The sequence below is a fragment of the Spodoptera frugiperda genome, chromosome 8 (assembly GCF_023101765.2).
Source record: "Spodoptera frugiperda isolate SF20-4 chromosome 8, AGI-APGP_CSIRO_Sfru_2.0, whole genome shotgun sequence".
In the NCBI taxonomy this organism is placed as follows: domain Eukaryota; kingdom Metazoa; phylum Arthropoda; class Insecta; order Lepidoptera; family Noctuidae; genus Spodoptera; species Spodoptera frugiperda.
In genome coordinates this window covers 3,120,167-3,140,612 of record NC_064219.1, presented here as the reverse complement: position 1 = coordinate 3,140,612, position 20,446 = coordinate 3,120,167, and the positions used below count along the sequence as shown (strand labels likewise).

General features: G+C 38.4%; 2 protein-coding genes across 4 annotated transcripts; both read right to left on the bottom strand.

Moving 5' to 3' along the window:
• Positions 1-1,568: 1,568 nt before the first annotated feature.
• On the bottom strand, positions 1,569-7,832 carry LOC118275358 (uncharacterized). Of its 3 annotated transcripts, none has more exons than XM_050695519.1 (6): positions 7,698-7,832; positions 7,185-7,399; positions 6,921-7,044; positions 6,614-6,772; positions 1,966-2,147; positions 1,569-1,769 (listed from the first exon to the last, which is right to left on the bottom strand). In XM_050695519.1, the coding sequence occupies exons 1-6, from the start codon at positions 7,741-7,743 to the stop codon at positions 1,659-1,661; spliced, it is 837 nt and encodes a 278-aa protein (XP_050551476.1). In that variant the 5' UTR covers positions 7,744-7,832; the 3' UTR covers positions 1,569-1,658. The 3 variants fall into 3 exon arrangements, with proteins under 3 accessions (XP_050551476.1, XP_050551475.1, XP_035449171.2); XM_050695518.1 differs by lacking the exon at positions 1,966-2,147 and adding an exon at positions 6,230-6,411 and having other exon boundaries at positions 7,698-7,831; XM_035593278.2 differs by lacking the exons at positions 1,569-1,769; positions 1,966-2,147 and adding exons at positions 5,513-5,888; positions 6,230-6,411 and having other exon boundaries at positions 7,698-7,831.
• An 8,787-nt stretch (positions 7,833-16,619) lies between these two features.
• On the bottom strand, positions 16,620-20,013 carry LOC118275827 (uncharacterized). Its single transcript, XM_050695520.1, has 4 exons — positions 19,858-20,013; positions 18,821-18,976; positions 17,407-17,588; positions 16,620-16,834 (listed from the first exon to the last, which is right to left on the bottom strand). The coding sequence occupies exons 1-4, from the start codon at positions 19,946-19,948 to the stop codon at positions 16,718-16,720; spliced, it is 546 nt and encodes a 181-aa protein (XP_050551477.1). The 5' UTR covers positions 19,949-20,013; the 3' UTR covers positions 16,620-16,717.
• Positions 20,014-20,446: the final 433 nt, after the last annotated feature.

Genomic DNA, 20,446 nt, shown 5'->3' with positions numbered 1-20,446 from the left:
TCAGGGCTCAAGAGAGAGGAATTTCCGGACAATACGCGCCGTGTCGAGAAGTACTGCCTTCTACATCAGGCCCTCGATCCAACCGTCTAACGTTAGCCTACTTAGGTGTTGGTCGAGGCTTTTGGCTATGAGGCCATTGGCAGATACGACTATCGGCACAATGATTGCTGAATCTACAAAAAATATTACAATTATTTATATAATTCTTAAAAACTAATTGGTAACTTAGTGATAAGTAGAGTACAATTTCAAAAACATTTTATTTGCCAAGTTTTGTTCAACAATAAATCAGAATTAAATTGTTTTCTTATATCAAATCTTATTTGAAAACAAGAGATCTACAAAAGTCTTGACTGAGAGATTAATTTAACAGCCCTATTTAAAAAAATCTACTTTTCAATAATATTTTAGCAAAATCAACACGAGCTTTCTATCGACTTCCGAAAGGCGTTCGATAAGATAAATAATAACACGCTGCTAGAGAAACTTAACAAAATAGGGTTTTCCCCATATCTCCTACGTTTCTTTGCAGACTACCTTCAAGATCGACAACAGTTTGTCAAACTTGGTATGTCCATGTCGGGTACCTATCATACGCGTTCTGGTGTAAGCCAGGGCTCGATATTGGGGCCTTTGTTGTTTCTTATCATGGTCAATTATCTTCCTGTATTTCTACTACATGTAAAATGCCTGTTGTATGCGAATGACCAGAAACTTTACTTGGACATTAACTCTGAACATGATAGCGTGGCACTGCAGCAAGACATTGATGCAGTAAACAAGTGGAGCTTAGATAATAAGATGGAGTTTAATTCATCCAAATGCTTTGCTATGACATTTGGTCGAAAGCGGAACCTAATTAACTTCGAATACAATTTAAATATTAGCAGCATTTAAATAGCAGCAGCAACACTTATACGTCCCGGATAATTACTCTCGAGGTAAAAAGCATTGAATATTTGCCGTGCCTTCATGTCGTACCGTCGCACATGCTAAGTCACCGAGTCCTCGCACTCTGGCCGCGTTCAATGGTCTCTTGGATTCTAATCCAACAATGTGGATGGATGGATGGAAGGAGAGTTTGTCGGAATACCTGAAGTTCTGCGAGGGGAATTAATGAATGCTGTTAATTCCTGTTTAATAAATGTTTATTGATGTATTGTGTGTGAGGCGGTAGGAAGTTTGCCGGGTCAGCTAGTAAAACATTAAAATTGGTACTGTTTGAGCTTTTTATTTAATTACAACTTTCATGTTCATCATAAAATAATTTTACGTAAGGCGGACTTAATACCATGATTATGGCATTTTATACCAGTCAACCTTTAAGTACAAATATCTGCGAAAAATAAGGTACGTAGCTTTTATCTAATATATAAAAATAAGTCGGGTTTTCTTTCCTGACGTTATACTCTAGAATGCATGAACCGATTTCCATGGTTTTGCATTCGTTGAAAAGGTCTCGGGCTCCGTGAAGTTTATAGCAAAGAAAATTCAGAGAATCAGGGAAAATCATTGGTGGCGAAACGGAGTTCGTTGGGTTTGCTTGTTACATATGTTTATATGCTGAGTTTTTATTAATTACAAAGATAAATAGAACTTATCTAAGCATGTGATTGTAGAATGAATGAAACATGTTCCTATTCAAACGAGATATTGTTTTACAGACAAAGTAGTTGGCGAGGAGTTTCGATGAAGTATGTGTGCATGGTGATCACGCTGCTGTTGCCCACCATGTCATACAAGCACTGAGGGCCAGAGTTCACGATCATCTGAAACAACATCAATAGCTCCATGTATTTAAGTTACACTCACACAATGACAAATGACACTTCATCTAGTAGTGCACCCGCCAAGCGAAGAGACTTTGGCAAACCATTCTTTTGATGAGCAAGCCCATAGCACTGGACTGTTGATGACGATGATTAAATACAAGTGGAGATAATTATAAGACTTGTGGTACTGTACCTCGACGTCACTCTGTTTCGGGTGTTCAAAGTAATCCGTATCTCCTTTAGCCAGTGTCAAAGAACCAGGAAGCATGAAGCCCATACCAACAAGTGCATCGTTTTCGTACAAGGGGAACCAAGTCAAAATGGTGGAGGCACTACATTCTAGGGAAGGACTCATGTCGTAGTAGTAGTGGAGACCTGGAACAGACATATTATTATCAATCACTTTGCAATATTACTAGTCTTCATGGTTCATTGACAGTACTAAAGAAACTGACTATCAAGATAGAGATTGTAATCGCGTTGACAAGACTGTTGGGCCCGGTAGCTCTATAGCACCAAATCAGTACAGTCTAACGCCCAGGTCCAAATAATTAAAAAATAGACTTACCCATCCAGGGGATGCAGGCTTGCTTAGTGAAGATGCTGTCCAGGTTGCTTTGAGATGTGGAAATTTTCAGCAGCTCGCCGTTGAATCCTTCTACCGATACGTCAGCATCCCTGAGTTACTTGAATTGACTTTTCAGGGTTTGCGAAGGCAATACGGGTGGCAGAATCTGATAACAATAAAATAATTTTATTTAAGAACGAGCCAGTTTATCGATATGCTTAAGTTGATTATCTTATAATATCAATGAATTACCAGCAGACACGAAGTATTGAGTCTTGGTGTAATACTCAATGGTCTTTCCGTTAACGTTGGCACAAATATATTCTAGTCAAAGGTTACCACAAACTACGAAAATCGAGATACTCAAGGTACAATTCCGAGACGGGCGGCAGACTGCAAACTGCAAGTGATAACACTTGTTTCTATGTACATCTATGAAATTGATTCCAAGCGCGGCAACACTGCTACGTGCGCCCGCGGCGCGCAGCGTTCGCAGACAGCGTCAGTCTGTCAGTCATTCTGCCTCGCATGAAGCTACTGGAATAACTGAGGTATGGTTCTGTGCATTGTGCAGCCACGGCATGCAGCCGCAGTTGGAATAGCGACCGCAGGCTGCATTGCGGTAACTGCAGCCGGTAACCACTGTGTCGTGTGCGGGTGCAGTCTGCGGCCCGTTTCGAAATTGTACCTTTATCCTACTAATAAGTTTGTATGTTTGTTCGTTACTGCTTCACGCTAAACCTGCTGAAGGGATCAGGGTGTTTTTTGGAACAAAGGGTGGAGTATGGTCCGGAATAACAGATATAAATTATTATATCGACATATTATAATTATACATATATTAGCAAAAAAATCCAAAAACAAAAATTAAAACTGTGGTAGTTGACAACAAAAACTTATTTTAGCAGCAGAACCAATAGTTATTATTATTTAATTATTATTTAATTAAGTAAAATGGAATTTCACTTTCAAAATAAAATCACTTGAGACAATATTGGTATAAAAGTACTGAGTTGTACAGATGTACATTTTATAGAAATCTTAAAAAGGTGGTGTAATCTATACAGGTTGACGTGTAATTCGACGTACTCCCATCGGGAGGTGATAATACAACTAATTTGCTCAGAAATTCTCCGAAATAAAATTGCCTGTGGTCCGAAAGTTTTGGGATATATTCACCATTTTTGGTTTGGTCAAACACTGAAAGCACCTGGTTTGATTTATTTTAGTCATTTTGAGTGGCCAATACATCAATAAACATTTATTTATACTAATAATGCAGAAATATCATTCGTTTTAAAAGCAAGTAGAGTCACTTGGTCAGTAAAAAACTGGATTTATTTAGAAAAAATTATAATATGATACTAAGCGTACAAATTATTAGAAAAATTTCCTTGGTTTATTAGCTACCCAGAAACGTATTATTAAAATATTATTTATATATTGTTATCATTTATTTATTTACCTTACTTGTTAATTACATTTTTAATTATTAAATTAAAAAAAAAACTTAAAAAAATATAAAAAGCAGTAGCCCACCAGTAACAGGATAAATCCAAGCTACGGCGGTCAGGGCTCAAGAGAGAGGAATTTGCTGCCTTCTGCATCAGGCTCTCGATCCAACCGTCTAACGTTAGCCTACTTAGGTGTTGGTCGAGGCTTTTGGCTATGAGGCCATTGGCAGATACGACTATCGGCACAATGATTGCTGAATCTACAAAAAATATTACAATTATTTATATAATTCTTAAAAACTAATTGGTAACTTAGTGATAAGTAGAGTACAATTTCAAAAACATATTATTTGCAAAATTGTGTTCAACAATAAATAAGAATTAAATTGTTTTAATTATTATATCAAATCTTATTTGAAAACAAGAGATCTACAAAAATCTTGACGAAGATATTAATTAAAAAAAAAATCTACTTTTCAATAATATTTTAGCAAAATCAACACGAGCTTTCTATCGACTTACGAAATGCGTTCGATAAGATAAATAATGACACGCTTACGAACTTAAAGCTCAAGCTAAGGAAACTTAACAAAATAGGGTTTTCACCATCTCTTCTACGTTTCTTTGCAGACTACGTTCAAGATCGACAACAGTTTGTCAAACTTGGTATATCCATGTCGGGTACCTTTCATACGCGTTCTGGTGTAAGCCAGGGCTCGATATTGGGGCCTTTGTTGTTTCTTATCATGGTCAATGATCTTCCTGCAATTCTACTACATGCAAAATGCCTCTTGTATGCGGATAACCAGAAACTTTACTTGGACATTAACTCTGAACATGATAGCGTGGCACTGCAGCAAGGCATTGATGCAGTAAACAAGTGGAGCTTAGATAATAAGATGCAGTTTAATTCATCCAAATGCTTTGCTATGACATTTGGTCGAAAGCGGAACCTAATTAACTTCGAATACAATTTAAATATTAGCAGCATTACGAAGTCGACAATCATGAAAGACCTGGGAGTCACATTCGACCAAAAACTCACTTTCTATGACCATATAGCCACAGTAGCGAAGCAATCCGTCCAAAGTTTAGGTTTGTTTTGCTTAATGGTCGTGATTTTCGCACCTTGCATGCCATTAAGATCATGTTTAATGATCTGGTTCATAGCAAGTTGGAAACCAGCTCGTGTGTGTGGAACCTACACTAAAGTACTTATGCCCCAGTCTTGGAGAAAGTCCAAAAAGCTTTCCTTAGGAACTTGTGCACGGATACTATCCTTACATCTATCCGACAAAATATTTGTTAGGTTGAATACAACTCGTTAAAGGTAAGGAGAGCAAGAAACCAACTTGCAGTAGCCTGTAAAACGCATCGTGGCGCTATTGACGCTCCAGATCTACTAGAGGAATTATCACACTTATACGTCCCGGATAATTACTGCTGAGGTAAAAAGCATTGAATATTTGCCGTGCCTTCATGTCGTACCGTCGCACATGCTAAGTCACCGAGTCCTCGCACTCTGGCCGCGTTCAATGGTCTCTTGGATTCTAATCCAACAATGTGGATGGATGGATGGAAGGAGAGTTTGTCGGAATACCTGAAGTTCTGCGAGGGGAATTAATGAATGCTGTTAATTCCTGTTTAATAAATGTTTATTGATGTATTGTGTGTGAGGCGGTAGGAAGTTTGCCGGGTCAGCTAGTAAAACATTAAAATTGGTACTGTTTGAGCTTTTTATTTAATTACAACTTTCATGTTCATCATAAAATAATTTTACGTAAGGCGGACTTAATACCATGATTATGGCATTTTATACCAGTCAACCTTTAAGTACAAATATCTGCGAAAAATAAGGTACGTAGCTTTTATTACATATGTTTATATGTTGAGTTTTTATTAATTACAAAGATAAAGAGAACTTATCTAAGCATGTGATTGTAGAATGAATGAAACATGTTCCTATTCAAACGAGATATTGTTTTACAGACAAAATAGTTGGCGAGGAGTTTCGATAAAGTATGTGTGCAAGGTGATCACGCTGCTTGCGCCCACCATGTTATACAAGCACTGAGGGCCAGAGTTCACGATCATCTGAAACAACATCAATAGCTCCATGTATTTAAGTTACACTCACACAATGACAAATGACACTTCATCTAGTAGTGGCGGAATCGGTGGTAGAATGGAATACAATTGGCACTATCCGTACTTTGCCCGCGTGTGTCTTCTGATGAACCACATATTGTTAACAGAGAACTAGCTGCAGCGCTCTCTGATAAACGTGATCCTTTCAAATTGTGGTCACCAACCCACCTGCCAAGCGAAGAGACTTTGGCAAACCATTCTTTTGATGAGCAAGCCCATAGCACAGGACTGTTGATGACGATGATTAAATACAAGTGGAGATAATTATAAGACTTGTGGTACTGTACCTCGACGTCACTCTGCGTCGGGTGTTCAAAGTAATCCGTATCTCCTTTAGCCAGTGTCAAAGTACCAGGAAGCATGAAGCCCATACCAACAAGTGCATCGTTTTCGTACAAGGGGAACCAAGTCAAAATGGTGGAGGCACTACATTCTAGGGAAGGACTCATGTCGTAGTAGTAGTGGAGACCTGGAACAGACATATTATTATCAATCACTTTGCAATATTACTAGTCTTCATGGTTCATTGATTTTAATTCAGTACTAAAGAAACTGACTATCAAGATAGAGATTGTAATCGCGTTGACAAGACTGTTGGACCCGGTAGCTCTATAGCACCAAATCAGTACAGTCTAACGCCCAGGTCCAAATAATTATAAAAATAGACTTACCCATCCAGGGGATGCAGGCTTGCTTAGTGAAGATGCTGTCCAGGTTGCTTTGAGATGTGGAAATTTTCAGCAGCTCGCCGTTGAATCCTTCTACCGATACGTCAGCATCCCTGAGAATTGACTTTTCAGGGTTTGCGAAGGCAATACGGGTGGCAGAATCTGATAACAATAAAATAATTTTATTTAAGAACGAGCCAATTTATCGATATGCTTATAAATAATAATTTTAAATCATACATAGAGCTGATAGATCGCTATGAGGTCAAGCATGCATTAAGTTAATTATCTTATAATATCAATGAATTACCAGCAGACACGAAGTATTGAGTCTTGGTGTAATACTCAATGGTCTTTCCGTTAACGTTGGCTTCCCAGGTTTGGAAACCAAGTTCGTCCATATCCAATGCTGGGGTGAATTTGGCCTTTGGAACCTGTAATTTACAATCGGTATTGTAATTTGTTTCGTATATATGTAATAAAGTACGCGTTTATTGAAAAAGCACCCTTTTCCCTATTTTTTTTTTATTATTTTTAAATGTTTTATTTTAAAATTTCCTTTGCATTTACGTACCGAGATCTGCATACCAGCAGTGTTACCAGTTTCGTCAGTGAGAACACAGACGACGTAGTCGTTTGAGGGACACCAGAGCTGCAGGGGTTCATATCCCGCGGCACTGTAGGGTCTCTCTACATTTATCCAGCCCTTAGATTGGGCACTGCTGTTAGTGCGGGGGCCGGGGATGAAGTTAGTTGTTTCAAATCCGATCAAGGAGAATTCGAATCTATCTGAAAAACATATGTTTTATTTAGTCAGTTATGCTACCCACCAGTCGATGCCATAAAATAGGATTTTTATGGAGATTTGGAGTTTAGTTTAACACTTCTATGCATCTTTTTTGTGTATGAAGTCAAAATAATAAGGAAATTGCGCAGTTGACATTGTTGTTTTGTAGTTTTTGATGTTGGGTTTTATCGTTAAGCTGTCTACCAAAAGCTGTCACTCAAAAAACATTCCTAAATAAAATCGCGGATGCTTTTAAGTGATGCTTTTAAGCATCCAGTAAAGTATGTTTGAGGTACTTACATCTGAAACCATCCTGACGGGCTGCATCTGTAACAAATTGGAACATTGGACTATATTACTAATCCGAACATTTGATACAACGGGGATACAATGAAACTGAATGTTGATAGAGTTTAAGTTCAAGAGATGATGACGATGGGTGGTGGGCACTGAGGTCAGTTGTAGCCGAGAGCTCCAGTTTGGCTCCAGCGAGCTCCGTGCAGGCCACCCACATAAAGCTTTATGGTACCTCAGTTGTAACATTTCAGTTGTAGTTGAGTTGTAATATAGTGACAGTATCCGGGACTCCTGCTCGAAGCAGGAGTAGACCCACGGTAGTTTTTAGTCAGTAAGGGTCTGACACACCTTCTCGCCTCTCTTAAGTCATTCTTCGGCACGAAAGGGTCGGCTCGACCGGAGTGATACCACGACCTCACAGAAAATAAAGTGACATTGCGCGTCTGGTCCTCTTGATTTTACTAATCATTGATAATGTGTTTAATGCACTTTGAACATCATATTGTAACCATGCATTATTCTTTAGTGTGACGAGATGTACAACACTTGTTCCTCTAGCGATAATATTGCCGACGAATGCTGCGAGCGAAATCATGGGTAGACAGACAATGTTGTTTGACAAGCTCGCTGATTTTCAACTTGATGATGACAAATCGCGTGCAAAGTGTTGTCTACGTGTGCAAAGTGCTGTCTGCATACGAGGTTATAAGTTATGCTTTGAGTATGCTAGAAGAAATTATAGTAATAACAATTTTATTAAATTGATCGAAACGGAGAATCCTTATTAAATGCACCAATTTTTGTGAAATTTGCCACTACTAGCGCGTTTTTATACATAATTTTTTTTTCAGTACAGTCACTTAAAGTATGATGAAAATTTTATCTAGAGTACTTGGTTCATCTAAAAATCACATCCTTTTCGAAACTAAAGTAGTTGACTCAAAATGTATCATTCCATATTAGCATTCCTATTAAGCACTATTCAGGATAACGCAAGCAAAATACAGACGACAAATCTTTATAGATTTGTTGGCACAAGAGTCAAAAGAGTGGCACACGGTGAACTTTTTCGTGGATAACACATAAATCACTGTAATTTAAAAACTGTAGGACTTAGATTTTTTTTTATATTTTTCTGATAACAGTTGGAACCTTGCCGATCACCTGGTGCCATTTGAATGGTGACTTACGAGACAACGTGCATATTTTTATTTATTTTTTTTTTTTTTATGGAACAAGCCGGCAATCGAGCAGACGTATTACCTGATGGTAAGCAATCGCCGCCGCCCATGGACACTTGAAACACCAGAGGCGTTACAAGTGCGTTGCCGGCTTTTTGGGAGTTAGGAATTTAAGGGTTGTTGTTCGGGAATCGGGGATGGGGAAGATTGGGAAGGGGGAATTGGGCCTCCGGTAACCTCACTCACACAACGAAACACAACGCAAGCGTTGTTTCACGTCGGTTTTCTGTGAGGCCGTGGTATCACTCCAAAGCATGGCTTTCCCACACTTTATTACTACGGAGCCCCGAAATATAGTGCAATACTATACAAAATCTATACCTACTTATAATAAATCTGTAGAGAGATCGATTCTGTACATGAAATATATTTCCAAAATAACTATCAGCGGGTGATTAGTGATCGATACTGACGCCAAAAATGCAATCAGAAAAATTTTTGTCTGTCTGTCTGTCTGTCTGTCTGTCTGTCTGTCTGTCTGTCTGTATGTTCTTTATAGAAATAAAAACCACTCGACAGATTTCAACGAAACTTGGTACAATTGTTCTTCATACTCCTGGGCAGGTTATAGTATACTTTTCATCACGCTACGATCAATAGGAGCAGAGCAGTGAAGGGAAATGTTAAGAAAACAGGAGAACTTACTCCATTTTTTAAGCTTCCGTCGCGTGTTCAGCCTTAATGGTTAAAGCTACACAGAAATAATGTACGACGGAAATGTTCTCCTTGAAATTGTTTAAAAAATATTCCACGACAGCAAATGTCTATCTCTTATGGTTGACTCACAATAACACGTATAACTCCCGATTGCTTAGCAGTTCGAAGCTTTCTGATTATATTTGTCTAGGTACTCTTACGTTTATAACACTCTCATTCATTCATTCATTCTTTCATTCATTCATTCATTCATATTCATCTTTATATATATAATTCTTCTGTAAGTGTGTATGTCACTGAACTCCTTTTAAACGACTGGACCGATTATGATGAAATTTTTTGTGTGTTCAAGGGGATCTGAGAATGGTTTAGATTCACAATTTTGTCCGCTGGACAATGTTTTTTTAAATAATTTTTAATTTATTAATAGTTGTTGATTTTGGAATGTTTTACATTGGATCGGACAGACGGCGCTACCATCGCAGTGTCAAATATTAATGACGTTAGATATTGTCATAACATTTGAATAATAATTTTCATCAAAATGGTCCAGAATGTTTTAGCTTACGAGTATTAAAAAAAGTTTAAAATTTTCTAATTAAAGACGTGTAGACAGGACAACGTCTGTCGGGTCCGCTAGTAAAATATAAAACAATACTATTCCAAATAAAACCAGTACTTTTTTATTTATTGATGGTTTTACAATCAGTTCGGAAATTGCACAAAACAAAAAATTTTGAATATCTCAGAAACTAGCAACTTTCGGACCAGGGGGCCTTCTCCGATTTATTGATTTACTAATGAAATTACTTTAAATAACGTTCACTTTTAATTTCAAATCAAAACCTATTTATTTGTCTTCATTTCATTCGTTCATTTTTGTTCACAAAGGTTCGCAATAAATGGAATTGTAGTACGAAATCTGCGAAGTTTCTGACGAAACTTCGTTTTTCGTTGAATTAGAGTAGCCCCCAGGAACCTTACGGAAAATGTTGTTCGAAATTAGCTGTATTATCACTTTGTCTTCTCCTGTAACGTGGGTGCGTTTACGAACATACAAATTTACATGCACATGACACCCAGACCCGAAACAACAATTTGTGGATCACACAAAGAGTTGCTTCGGAAATCGAACCCGCGACACGTTGCACGGCAGTCAGTTGTCCAGCCACCGCGCCAACTGTGCAGTCCAATCCAATATATTCTAATCATACTCATCCTACTAATAAGTTTGTATGTTTGTTGTCTGCTGAAAGGATCAGGATATTTGGAATAGGGGTAGATTATGTTTTGGAATAACACCTAGAGTACTTTTTATCCCACGGGGACTCGGGCGAATCCGCTGGTAGAAGCTAGAAATTATTATAACTTTTTTTTCTTTTTTTTTATAACGTCACGCCTTTTATCCCCGAACGGGTAGGCAGAGGTGCACATTATGGCACATAATGCCCATGTACACCTACATTTCACAATTTTATGTTGTAAGTCCCATTTAATAGGTGGTGAGCCTATTGCCATATACCGGGCACATTTCCAGACTCCGTGCTACCATTGAGAAATTTTCGAAAAATCGAAAAAAGCCTAGTGATACTTCGCCCGACCCGGGAATCGAACCCGAGACCCCTTGCCCTGCAGTCGCACTTGCAACCACTCGGCCAACGAGGCAGAGAAATTATTATATAGTAATATATTTAATAAATTATTATAAAAAAATCCAAAAATAAAGAATAAATTGCGACAGAAAAGCTATGGGAGTTGACAACAAAAACGTGGTAGGTATTTTAATAGCAGAACCAATAATTTATTTAATTAAGTAAAATCGAATTTGACTTTCAAATTAAAACCACATGAGACAATATTGTTATAATAAGTAGTTAGTTGAACATACAATATAAGAAACCATTAAAATTATCATTTTTCAAAAATATTTGATCTTATTACACTTGAATAAATACTTGTTGGACAAAAGGTACACGTATGGTGTCGCTTTCTTTATTGCTTTTAAAACGTGTGCAAATTGAACACGTGCATGGAACCGCCAAGGTTACAGGGGTTATTGGCGGGAGGGGTTACCATCCGGCGTCGAGACGATGATGAAATACCTTTTTTTTGAGGGGGAAATTCATCCAATGACTTCTCCCGCCTTGGGTGAGGCGAGAGGGAGTGTCAGACTCTTACTGATTAAAAACCACCCTGTTCCTTCTCCTGGTTTTCGTGCCGAAGCCCCGGAAACCCGCTAGGTAGTCCGCATCAGGCAATAGCCCTACTGGGCCCCATCTGTGGTGGTCTGATGGCTCTTTGAGGCAGCTCTACTAAGAGGTCTTGGTGCTCCTTACAGGTGTAGAGGGTGGCCACCGGGGTGGTTTTAGTGAGGTAAAAATCCCCCATTCCCTAGTCTTTTATCCCCAAAAAGCTAGGCGTTTGTCGAAGGTTTCACTCCGTCATCAAAAAAAGGTCTCGTCCTTGAGAGTCGATGGAACTTCATGAATCATTTACCACGTTTGGCTCCTACAGGAGACGGGGTGCGATCCATAGCCCTCTACGGTCAGGAGCGCCGTAGAAGGTGCCAGAAAATTCTGATCCATTATCCATATTCCGTCCTATCAGATTAATTATTATAGCCACTATTCTCAAACAGTCTCGAATTTGATTCCCGTATCTGACAAAGTATACTTAATAATATTTATTTATTACATTTTATAGAAGACTTATAGACTAATAAACAAATTATTATGACCAATATAATAATACTTTTTTTTTTTTTTTTTTGACGGGGGAAATCATCCAATGACTTTTCTCGCCCTGGGCGAGGCGAGAGGGAGTGTCAGACTCTTACTGACTAAAAACCACCCCGTTCCTTCTCCTGCTTTTCGAACCGGAGCCCCGGTAAACCCGCTAGGTAGTCCGCAGCTCCGGATCAGGCATCAGCCCTGCTGGGCCCCATCTGTGGTGGTCTGATGGCTCTTTGAGGCGCGCGCGGAACGCGACACGCCGAATATAATAATACTAGATGCCTAATTACAAGCCCCCACATAGGTATGAAAAATAGCTCTCGTTAGATGGGCGTGGCCTTGTGTGACAGTGTTCGAGACATACATTAATTTTACAAAGATATCGCGATGGGTGTGGCGTACGTAAGTACGTACAGATGGTTTTAGTAGAATTATGAAGAATAAATAAATCAAATCTATTGTTTTTTCTAAACGAGCAGACGGATCACCTCATGTTAAGCAATCGCCGCCACACATGGACACCTGAAATACCAGAGGGGCTACAAGTGCGTTAACGGCCTTTTCGGGGTTAGAAATTTAAGGGATTTTGGAAAATTGGGAAGGGGGTAATTTATTGGGCCTTCCGTATGTATTAGATGTATTACAAGAACAAAAATAGCTTTGAATGCCGTAATGTGCACCTCTGCCTACGCCATCGGGGATAAAAGGCGTTGCAAGAAAAATAGCTTTCACGGTTTAGACTTTAAACTGAAACACGTGCAACCAATCGCACGTGTTTGAGTCTTACATCGCTACACGTGAGTGACATGTTGCTTTGGCATGAATGAGTCACTTCGAGTGTGTTGCCACGGCCGCCATGGCTTCGGTCTTTTAATCACCTGCTTTTTGTTACATAGGCCAAATTCTTCCCCTCATCGACAAATTCCCAATCCTCAAAAGCAACATGTCAATCCTCAAGGCAACGCACTTTTTTTATGGGACAAGTCCGCCACAACCTCCCTTACCGATGCAACTTCTGTATGCCAGTATGTACAGTAGATACTACCATGAAAACACTGGAACACTGAAGTCCGGCTCGTCCCAGGGACATGAATGACTGTCTTGGATCCCGCAATGAAATAAATCAGAAGAGAAGAAAAAGAAAACGATAGTTTCCACTTCCCTCGGTGAATTTAAGCCTAAAGGTACAAAAAAGACTGCAGAACTGGGAGAAGCCCAGTTGCCAAGCAGCAACAAGCAATAGACAACGCACTTGTAACCGCTCTGGTGTTGCGAGTGTACATGGGTGGTGCACATTGTTTACCACCAGGGTTGCGGACTACCTAGCGGGTTTACCGGGGCTCCGGCTCGACAAGCAGGAGTAGGAACGGGGTGCTTTTTAGTCAGTAAGAGTCTGATACTCCCTCTCGCCTCTGGGAGAAGACACCGGATGATTGCCCGCCTTTAAAAAAAGGCAATCCGTCTGCTCGTTTACCATCCTATCCCATAAACATTTACTGTCAACTTAAGAGTAACTTAAAAACTTTGTGTTAAGAATAGTATTGCACGCAATTTAGCTTAGGTAAAATCGAAATTTAATTTGAATATTTAAGTTGTTGGTACATTGTATTTGAAGTAATAAGTATTTATTAACACCTGTATAAATACGAAACAGCAATTATGAACAGTCTGTTGTAAATTCAAAAGTAAATCTTAATGTGGGGCCACGGTTTTTGAGGTGGAAAGTGAATTTAGGTTTTTAATTAAAACATGAAGCACAATTTATTTTTATTATTTCCATCAGACCACTACAGATGGGGCCCAGTAGGGCTGATGCCTGATCCGAAGCTGCGGTCTACCTAGCGGGTTTACCGGGGCTCCGGGTCGACAAGCAGGAGTAGGAACGGAGTGGTTTTTAGTCAGTAGGAGTCTGACACTCTCTCCCACAGGGCGGGAGAAGTCATAGGATGATTTCCACCCCTTTGAAAATAAAAAAGCGCCATTACTGCGTAATCCAATTTTAGGTTAGTTTCTCGGCTCGGTCGAGTAAAAGTATTGTTGGCTTTTTTTCGGTTCGAGTATGTCGTATTTCTATGACATTGGCTTATGTACATGGATTATTACATTATCTGTTTTACAGGTTGCTTTTTGGAGAGTGTGCGCAGGAATTACACGACCTAATTCCACCATCCCATTTCTTTCATCGGACAAGCCGTCGCACGACGGGTATCCATCCTTAGGTTGTCGAAACTTCTACGGTTCGGACTAAGCGTTTCGCTTCGTCGTTTATTCCGCGTACATCGAGGGACTGGAACAATCTGCCAGCTGCGGTTTTTCCATCGGATTACAATGTGGGTATCTTCAAGTCTAGAGTGAATAGGCTCTTAATAAACTAGTGCGCCTTACCATCAACGATTACATCACTACTTACCATCAGGTGGGATTGTAGTCAAGCATTAGTATTTATAGAATAAAAAAAAATCTGTGTTTCTTTATGGGTATAACCTGAGTATCTTCAAGGCCCGAGTAAAAAGGTTGCTCATGTGCAGACGTACTCTACCGTAGGCCGCATCATCACTTGCCACCAGGTGAGATAGCGGCCAAACGTTGACCCACCAAATATATATGAACCACAGAATATGAACTTACAAGTATAAAGGTGCTTTTGCACCAGAGATGTGCTATGCTACCGCATGCCGTGCATGCGTTTGGCTTCCACCAATTATATTCATTGATACACATAGCTTAGCACTTATTATGTGGAAAGATGCGTGTTTTACGATTCGTGCTATGGATGGCTTCCCTACTATCGATACATCGCATGCTCGAGCTGAGCAACTTCTTCGCACAGCTTCATAGCTACTTATCATCGTCGTCGAAACATCGTGGAAACGGTCACATAGTTTAGCAGCTTAGCTGTTACGTCTTCGTAGCATAGTTACATAGCACATTTTTGGTAGAAAAGCACCATATAAACAAATGAAAAGTGTGTGTATGTATTTGTAAGTAAGCTCTCTCACCTCTGCCTACATCTTCGTGTATCAAAAAGATGCGTATTATATGTAATAAGAAAAATTCAGGTTTCTAGTGCTCCTTCATAAAAACCTTTGTTTTAGTCTAATACCTACATAAACTTTTGTGCGTTATAACTTTAAATCAACGCCATCTAACGTGTTATGTCGAATTTATTAAAGACACGTTTGCCTTTAGGATGAGGAGGCACTTAGTTGACTCTAGAAAGAAAAATTATTGAGTTGTACGTTAAAGGTAAATAATACGTTAAATTGATTCTATTTTTGTTATTAGTCATGTGTCATGTAACAAATGTCAGTTTTTAGACATTCACGAATGCGAATGCGAATATTTGAACATCAGATGGTTGTTATATAGGTATGTTCTATCTGGCTGTTTCTGCAACCATTCGATAGGTGGAGTTATAACGGTAATATTTTTTTTAAGGCGCAAATATCATCAAATGTTTCCTTTTGCCTAGGGCGAGGCGTGAGGGAGTGCCAGACTCTTATTAGCTAAAGACCCTGCCCCAACTCCTGTTTTCAAATGGAGTGGTTTTACTTCTAGTAGACCTACTAGTCTATTTAATAAAGTTATAGGTATAAATTGAAATTAAACTATAAAACTTTCGGTATATTAAAAAAAATCTTTAGGTGAGTACGTATAAATATGTATCATAATATGTATTGTAAAGTAGGTATAATTTTAGGGGTGGGTGATGAGTTAACTAAAATAATAAAAATTATGACTACCTACGTCATGTTTTGAAGTATTTATAAGTATCTGACTCCAGAATGCATGGAATAATGAATCGGTGAATCGATGTCCAAGTTAAAAATGATTATTATTAGGTACCTAAAGAATTTTTTGATTTTTGAAACCAAGATTAATGTATCATAATTATGTATATTGTCTCACTTTCCATTAAGTAGGGGAGATTTTTTTTAAAAGGGATATATGTATATCGCAGTCCCGATTCGCAGCTCCGGATCAGGACCCGGAGCTGCGGACTGCCTAGTGGGTTACCGGTGCTCTAGCTCAAAAAGCAGGAGTAGGAACGGGGTGGTTTTTAGTCAATAAGAGTCTGACCCTCCCTCTCGCCTCGCATTAGGCGGGAGAAGTAATTGGATGATTTTCTCCCCTTAAAAAAAGGTCCAGATGGAGATGGCAGGATGAACTTGACACCTACAATAAGCATTGGCCGCAGAAAGCTCTGCACAGAGAGGAGTGGAAGAAGAGGACGTCCACGGCTAAAAATAAATTAAAAAAAAAGAACAATTTCTGATGCCAAATATATACATAAGTAATATAATATATCGTTTAATTCGTTTATATTATAATGCAGTACATATACTTCTTCATATTTTAATTCTTCGACAGGAGGTCACCTACTCGCAGTTCTTTACTCTAGGACACAGGAGATCAGCTCATGGTTGTTATTGAAGACCAGGGTCATAGCTATGGCTCCTGTAGCTTTGGCTGCGTTATAGAAGCACTTAGAGGCTTTAGGCACGTCAGACTGGAAGGAAATAATATTAAAATAAATATCAAAGAAAGATAAATGAAAGAAGGATGTTAATAAAGCATTGTAGAATTGGGAAGTGCACTTATCCCCTGATGGTAATCAATCAGTACCCTTAGTATGAGTATGCATTAAATTTGTTTAAAGTAATACGGCGCTCTGATTGGTCGGTTTATTCGAGCTGGCCAATGAGAGCGCCGAATGCGCTCTCGTTTCGATTACTTTAAACGTAAAGCAAACTTATACTAAGGGTACAGTATTCCCTGTGGACGATTATGTGCGAACCATCAAAATTGTCAGCCTTTGTGGGTCAGTAACTTCAAAGAGAAAGATTTTTATTTCATGTTTTTTATGCTATGATACGGCTATTTTGCGGCGACGCATCTTCATAGCACATTTTACTTGCACAGCTACATAGCTTAGTATCAGTGGAAAAGGTCCCATAGTTTTACAGCTTAGCTATTACATCTTCGTAGCTTAGCTACATAACACATCTATGGTGGAAAAACACGAGTGGAAACAACGCAAGCATTGTTAGTTAGGGTATAAAGGGCAGGTCGTGGTCATACCTTGACGCTACTGTGTGAATAATACTCAAAGGAGTCTTTATCACTCTTGTCTAGCTTCAAAGTTCCGAAGACCATGAACCTGAGGCCGACCAACTGTCCGGAGTAGTAGAATGGAGCCCAGGGGGATATTGTGGTGCTGCTGCATTCCAGAAGCGATGTCATGTTGTAGGTGTATTGGCGACCTGGAACACGGAGGCAGGTATTTTAGGATTTATTAATTTACCTACATGAAACTCCAATATAGTTTACGTAACGATTACTTAAACTTTTTTCTGGATCCGTCCAATATATGAAGCAACGTCAAAGCCAATAAATAAAAATGGAACAAGTTTTGGATTCTGAAAATTTATCTAAAGTCCTTAATATATATTTTCATTAGACATGAGACATCGAAGCATTCACACATTGTAGGTGACAGTAAACCGCCCTACACTCTGCCGTAAACGTATGTTTATGGAATAAGGATGATGACGGGGTACAAATATAAAAACACGATTTAGTCCGCAGGTAAAAAATTAGACACGTATTTTTTTTATTTTACCATATTTTACCATAACAATACTTTGATAAAAAGAATCAAAGTTTAGGAATTTGATAAATACGTCATTTCTACGTATAGTATAAAACATACCTAGAAGTAACGTCTCGCGATATTTCAAATCAATATATCTTCGAAAGCATGTTTACCAAAAAAAAATAAGTGTCCACGTTTTAAAATAATATACAAGACGGACATTAAAATGAAAATAAACCGACTTCACTAAAAAAGTTAAAAATAACTTTAATTTCGGAAGTCGGTGTTTCTCGGTATTATTTATTTGTTACACCGACTTCCGAAATTAAAGTTATTTTTAACTTTTTTAGTGAAGTCGGTTTATTTTTTTTGTAAAAAGTATTTTATTTCACACTTTTTAGTTGCGATACTCAGTATCGCAACTAAAAAAGTCGGTTACAATTCTCTATCTCAATAACTACTTTATTTATTTGTATTGTCACAGTCACTTAATTAATTAACTTTATTGTGATTTCTATGTGAGTATGAATTTCCATTGGCCATTTCTGGTCTTCTTCATCAGTTCCACCTAGACTTCAAAGGTTCCTTTTTGACTGTAAATGCTTCAATTCTAGATAAATATACCAAAATCACTATATAGTTCCCTATAATATTTGAGGAGTTCCTTCGATTTCTCTAAGATCCCATCATCAGATCCTAACTTGGTGACAATGGGACCACCTCAGAACTATCTACTTTCGAACAAAAAAAGAATTTTGAAAATCCGTCGGCAATTGACGGAGTATTACAGTATACAAACAGCCGAACATAGTACCTCCTCCTTTTTGTGAAGTCGGTAATTAGACATCTACCCTATTGCTGGTGTTCCGAATAAGAACAGAACCAAGACCTGATCCTCACCTAGCCATCCGATGCAGGCCTGTTGGGTGTAGACGCTGCTCAGCTTCTCGAGGCTGGTGGACACGCTACCCTTGACACCGTTGAAGCTGTTGAAGTACACGTTGTCGTCTCGCAACACCTTCTCAGCATCCTGAGAAGCTATCCTGGTTTGACGATCTAAAACAAAAGTTTACTTTATTACATCAGGTGGCGTGGCAATCTGCTTGTCTTTTATTAAAGTTATTTTTTGTAACTGCCAAGTGCATCGAAACATGGTGAAAGCGATGTCCCTGAGTCAATGAAGTAAGTTTAGTGAAATAATAGGTAAGTAGTTTAATTTTAGATAGAATATTAGGTACCAAAATATTAACAATTCCAAAATATTAACCTTTCCTAAAGAAAGTATTGTTAAATTGTACTGTTAATATTTGAAAATAATTGTAATATGACATGAAAAAAAGTTATTTTTGAGGTTTTACTTTTATTTCTCCTAGATTATGTAGACTTTGAGATTATGACTTTTTGGCTGTGGGACCTTAGGGGTACCCTTTCAAACAAAAAGTATTTTTTAAAACGGTTGATAAATACTCATACAGACAAACCAACGATTTTCATAACAGCGCCTGAACTATTTTCATAGCAGTATTTCACATGAAGGTGTAAAAAGTAAAAAAAAAATTAAGAAGTATGCCATATTTTTTTTTATATAATTTTTTGAGATATTTCACATTGAGTAATTTTGTATTACGTAACGCTGTGTTAAGTACATATTTCGGTTTTTGAAAATTTCTCAGTGGTAGCACGGAGTCTGGAAATGTGCCCGGTATATGGCAATGGGCTCACTCACCACCTATTACATGGGACTTACAACATAAATTGTGAAATGTGGGTGTACATTGGCATTATGTGCCATAATGTGCACCTCTGCCTATCACTTCGGGGATTAAAGGCGTGAAGTGATAAAAAAAAGGAATTTTGTATGCGTTGTGTGACTTGTGTGTGATCCATTTTCTTTCTAAATATTTTTTAGTTCATAATGTGACCCAAAATATTCTTACCAGATGACACGAAGTATGTAGAGAGGACCCAGAATCTGACTATCTTTGATTTGAAAGTGGTGGTCCAGATTGTGAAGCCTTGTGCCTTCATATCATAAATCGGAGTGAATTTGCTTTCCGGGATCTGAAATAGGGATGATGACGGGGTATGAAAATAAGACATCTATTTAGTTCGTCAGATAGGAATTAAAAAAATAATAGACACGTATTTTTTTATTTCGACATAAAGATAACACAAAACATACTTGAATAAAACGAATTAAAGTTGAAGAGTGGGAGCAAATAAGTCATTTCTACGTATAAAATGAGATTTTGATGAATGATTTGATGAGATAAATGGGACGTGTATAGGTGTTAAAGTACCACGTCATTCTACACATACGGTCATTAAAATAACTTGTGAAACTGCACTCTTGGCGTATTATTTACTGGAAACCGTGGGCAACGGCTGTAACAAAAAGGGGGTATATTCATATCGGAGCACGGTTTTTAGATGTGATCCAACATAACAAACGATCGGGAAGGGTTTTTTTACTCATGTGCATGTACCAAGTTATGAATTTTTAAACGCGCCGGCGCACAGGAGAAT